We start from the raw sequence: 5,287 nt of genomic DNA, 5'->3' as shown, positions 1-5,287 counted from the left end.
AATAATACCAAGGAACTGCTGGATTTGCCTTTTGGAAAGATTCTGATCTGGAAAGTGGATGAGTTCTTGAGCAATGTGCTTTCCTGGTTGATAATGGCCATCTTTGATGGTCATTCCAAGGAATTCAATGTTATTGGTGGCAATTGTGCTTTTCTTAGCTGATAACATGATTCCACAAGATTGAATATTATCAAAGAACTGATTTAACAAATGGCGATGGTCATCTTGTGTACCTGAAAACAATAAAATATCGTCAATGTAAATCAATGCACTATGTAAAATGGGTTGGAAGATTTGGACCATGGTTTTTTGGAAAATAGATGGGGCTGTTTTAAGACCAAAGGGTAAAACTGTCCATTGATAGTGGGCATTGGGAATGCAAAAGGCAGTTTTATAACATTCTGAAGGTTTAATTCCAAGTTGCCAAAATCCAAATTTAAGATCAAATTTTGAAAAAAATTGAGCATTTTTTAGATAGGTGAACATGCTCTGTCTTTTTGGCAAAGGGAATTTGTCATCTTGTAAAAACATGTTTAGAGGTTGATAGTCAATGACTAATCATTTTTTTCCTCTGACAATCTCAGAATGTTTTTCAAGATAAAAAGCTTGACAAGCCCATTGAGAACTAGTGGGTTCAATAAGACCTTGGGCCAGCAACTGAGAACATTCCTTTTGGGCTAGGACTAAGTCGGAAGGACTCATTCCTGGATGGGTGGCTTTGGTTGGATTGACATCTTCATTCAACTTGAAAGGCAATTGAACAAAGAAATGTGGATTTTTCCACAGAGGATTTGGATGGTGAAAGTCAGCATGAGACTCAGGACAATATTTCAAAAACTTTGTGGAAATATCTTGGAAAGGCTGGGAGGTTTCAGACAAACCATAAAGCTTAAGAACATTGGTGAATGGTTTAAACATGGACTTGACTCGAATTCTAGTAGGAATGATTTGGAGGTGTTTTATCTAGTGTATGATATCAAATCCTAACAAGATATCCTTATTAGGCAGATGGGAACCAATGACTTTTGTCTAGATAACAAAATTTGGAAAGATTTGAATACCAATGGGTTTTTTAGTAATCAACTTGGTGGTGAAGAATTTTCCATTGACTGCTTTGAAATTTTCTTCATAATGTTGCCAAGACTGTGATGGAAGATACTTCGTTGAGCTCCTGTATCAAGAAGTCCAATGATGGGAATTGGTCTCTGGAATTTGGAAGGTAAGATTTGGAGTTTTATGGAAGGGATAGGGATGGTAGTGTCTAGAGACAAAAGTTGTTGGTGGAAAATAATTTGAAACTCATTATTTTCAGAATCATCGGATGAGTTTTGTAGTGCGAACACTGTTTCATCAGTGGGCTCCTCTTGTTCTGAGAAGTAGAACTCAATTTCATCTTTGTGAGGAGAATAATCAGTGGTCGCCTGTAAATGCTCAAGAAGTCTGATTGCTTTATCTTTTTTGTTGGGGCAATCTTTAGCATAATGGCCTTTCTTTTTGCAAATGAAGCATCGACTTGACTTTCTCCTTTTCTGTTCTCTGAAAGAACTAGATCTTTTCTTGAAAAACCTGCATGATTTTCGCCTGGATTTTGATCTAGGAAATGAATTGGGATTTTTGAATTTTCGAAAATGTTTCTTCTTTTTGGTGTTGCAATCATAATCTTTCTTTTTCTTGCATTTGATCTGTAAGTAAGGCTTTTTGCAAGCACTTCGGAAAGGCTCTTTGTCTTTTAATAGTTCTTTGAAGAACTGTTTCTGTTCACATAATTTTTCCAAACATCCTTTGGCGATATGAAAGATCTTGCCCAAGGAAATGTTGTCAATGGTGAGATTGAGACTCGTGAGCTGCCTCTGTATGTCTGGTTGCAATTCTTCAGGTAATGATGCCAGAAATACATGTTTGAGAGTCAGATCATTGACCCATTGAGCTTATAAAATAGGATTGACACGCGTTTGTAATGAAAATCAAGATCTTTAGAGTTGAGGGAGCAGCACTTCATATTGAGGTAGTCTCGTCTTGCAGCTTCAAAGACTGCGGCTGATTCTCCAATGAATTGTTCGTGAATGACAGAAAGAGCAGATGAGACATTAGGTAGTTGTATGAACTGTAATTGTCGTATTCTCCTAAAGTATCAAACCAATCTCTTAAAGATCCCGTAAAACAGGTAGCAAGTTCTCTAAGGATTGATGCTGTAGTAGCATTTGCTCTTAACATTTGGAGATCAGTCCAAGCAGCCATTTCGGATAATCTATCTCTCCATTTAGCTGCAGGGATATCATCAAAAGTGAACCATGGACCATTTGAAGGTTTGTGATCATTTTGGGGTTGAGCAAGTCAGTTTGGAGCTGAGGATGCTTCGGGTGGATCTTCCTCAATATCTGAGGGTATTTCAAAGAATGGGTCAGTTCTTGAGGATTGAGCAGGCTCAGTCTCTTCAGGTTGGGCCATAAGGATTCTAGTGATATCAGCATAAGATTTTTCAAAATCACCAGATGAAATGGAAGATTCTAAGGAAGATTCTGTTTCAGATTCATATGGATCTTCGGAAACGGCTATATTTGAATCAGAAGTTTGGTCTGTATCAGATGGATATGGGATTATCTGGGCACTGTATTGTTGCATTGGGGATTTATCTTTGGCCTGAGTTGGTGTTGGTTGAGGAGGAAGTGGTGTATAAAGAGGTGGTTGCTGTTCTGGGATTGACAAAGGTGGTTGAAAAGGTTGTTTTTCTGGTCTTGGTCGAGGATGAGGTTTAGATCTAGATGGTTTTAGCAGAGGATTATTTCTAAACAAAGTATGTGTCATGCCAAAAAATTTGGACGGGTCTTGTGGTTTTATGGGAGAAAGCATAGGTGCAAATGGATGGAAGGCTGGGCTGATGGGAGGTAATGGTGGAGATGTGGTAAATAATGTTGGCCTTTGCCTTTCTGACTCAATCTGTGCAAGTTCTGCTTTCAATTTTCGGATTTCCTTTTCTTTTTTATCAAATTCTGGGCCAGAGTATCTATAACTCAACATGGTTCTTAATTTTGAATCTAGATGAGAGATTTTGGATTGGAGATTTTGGTAAACTTGCTGCATATGGGAAGTGATCGAGTCCATCTTAGACTCAATATAATCAGTTTGTAAACTGATATGATTAACCTTCTTATGGATATCAACCAAGGTTTCATTTTGAGCTTTGGCATTTTGGGTTTGCTAGTTTAGAACAGCCTCAAAAGGTTTGGGGTCTTCTAAATGACCTGTGGGAGTTATGGCTGAAGAAATAAAGGGTTTGGTTATAACCTTTCGTTGTGGATCGGTCTGGGTTTCTAGAGTAGGGAAATTGGAGGAATAATCTTGGGAGGTGGATGAAAACATCATACAAGCCATAGGCTGTCTGGGTGGTTTGGAATTCTGGATATGTGGAAGAACTTCAGTGTTGCACCTTTTTGCAATCCATCTAAGTTCCTTTTGGTAGATGGGTAATGGAGCTGGTGGTGGTGGAGGATTATGAGGTGGTTTAGGTTGGTTGTGTGAGCACGGAGTTTTAGGTATTTTCTTTTTTAGGTTTCTTCTCCGTTGTGATCCAACATCATCTTCATCGCAATCATCCCAACAGGGACAATCTGGGTCACAATTTCCTGATCCTGGCGAATCCCAAAGAAAGTGGCCATTAAGTTTGGTTGGGTAGATAGGATATCCTTCTGAATTGAATCCTGTAATTGGCAGCTTTTCTTGAGCGGTCTGAACAGTTGTCACCATGGCTGAATAAGTGAATGAGAGCCGTGGAGGCTCCTCCGGTGCTGGTGGTGGAGGTCCAAAAGTCATTCGAATAGTTCCATTAGATCTCCTTTCGAACATACTTTCGGTTGTCTGGATAGGAGAAGTATTGGTGTGGAACTTCTCATAATTTGAAATCCATTCCAAGGGCATGAGTTTTATGAGTTCATGTCTAGGGATCTGTCTTGAAATTTGAATGATGGTTGGTATCTGATCTGATTCTGCTAACACCATGAGGGCGTCAGAGTGGTGCTCAGGTGAAGGAAGATCTAAGGCTTGGTTTTGGAGCCTATAGACCAATTGGTGGTGAAGAGTTGCAATTTTTGCAAAAGAGATTTGTTTTGCACCTTGAATTTGCACTTGGACTTTCAAGGCAGTGGAGAGATGAGTGTCAATAACAGCATCTTGGTAATGTGTGAACCTAGTATCTAGCATAGCAATTCTGGCCATGACTGGTAATCCTTTCCTTCCATGTAAGGTTAGGATTAGTCTGACTCCTCCGATATGGAGATGAGTATAACCTTCTCTTTGCCAATTAGAAATCAATTCTGGGGGATTTTCCAGAGTGACATATTGTTCAGCTGTAGTAGCCTGAAGGGAACACTGATCCAATCTGGATGACTGGATATATTCTTTTGGATGTGGTCTTTTGGTGGAAATAAGGGTACGGATACCACGAGTAAAAGAGTGTGGACGTTTATAGAGATGATAAGGACTAAGAAGAGGAAAAGAAGATTCATTGATCTGAGCAGATTCAGGGCTAGATTAGTGGCTCAAGGTTACAACCAAGAAGAAGGAATTGATTTTGATGAAACATTTGCACCTGTAGCTAGACTAGAATCCATTAGAATGTTGTTGGCTTTTGCATGTCATAAAGATTTCATCTTATTTCAAATGGATGTGAAGAGTGCTTTCTTAAATGGTTATATTATGAAAGAAGTGTATGTAAACAACCCCCTGGATTTGAAAATGAAAAATTTCCAAATCATGTTTACAAGTTATTTAAAGCTTTGTATGGTTTAAAACAAGCACCAAGAGCATGGTATGATAGGCTTAAGAATTTCTTGTTAGAAAATGATTTTTCAATGGGTAAAGCGGATACTACTCTCTTTGTCAAACATAAGAACAAAGACATACTTGTTCAAATTTATGTTGATGATATTATTTTTGGTTCTACTAATGAATCATTGTGTAAAGAATTTTCATCTTGCATGAGTAATGAATTTGAAATGAGTATGATGGGAGAGTTGAAGTACTTCCTTAGGCTGCAAATAAAACAAAATGAGGAAGGAATTTTCATAAATCAAGCCAAGTATGTAAAAGATCTACTCAAAAGATTCGGCATTGATGACTCAAAGACCAAAAATACTTCGATGAGCACAACAACCAAGCTTGACAAAAATGAAAAAGGCAAAGAAGTGGACATCAAAATGTATCGAGGTATGATCAAATCTTTACTTTATTTAATTGCAAGTAGACCGGATATCATGTTTAGTGTATGTTTGTGTACAAGATTCAATCGTGG

The 5,287-nt window shown here is 38.2% G+C and overlaps 1 protein-coding gene across 1 annotated transcript; it reads right to left on the bottom strand.

The window, feature by feature from the left end:
* Positions 1–2,334: 2,334 nt before the first annotated feature.
* On the bottom strand, positions 2,335–3,018 carry LOC112099546 (serine/threonine-protein kinase C-like). The gene has a single exon (XM_024186952.1). It carries the CDS (start codon positions 3,016–3,018, stop codon positions 2,335–2,337), a length of 684 nt encoding a protein of 227 aa, XP_024042720.1.
* Between the last annotated feature and the right edge of the window lie 2,269 nt (positions 3,019–5,287).

Source organism: Citrus clementina, unplaced genomic scaffold, assembly GCF_000493195.1.
Source record: "Citrus clementina cultivar Clemenules unplaced genomic scaffold, Citrus_clementina_v1.0 scaffold_9, whole genome shotgun sequence".
Classification (NCBI taxonomy): Eukaryota; Viridiplantae; Streptophyta; class Magnoliopsida; order Sapindales; family Rutaceae; genus Citrus; species Citrus x clementina.
Note: the sequence above shows the minus strand (reverse complement) of the source record. Positions and strands in the feature narration are given on the sequence as shown.

What these genes read in the sequence shown, in the direction of transcription:
- LOC112099546 (XM_024186952.1), bottom strand. Translation starts at nt 3,018, where the DNA reads ATGTTGAGTTATAGATACTCTGGCCCAGAATTTGATAAAAAAGAAAAG.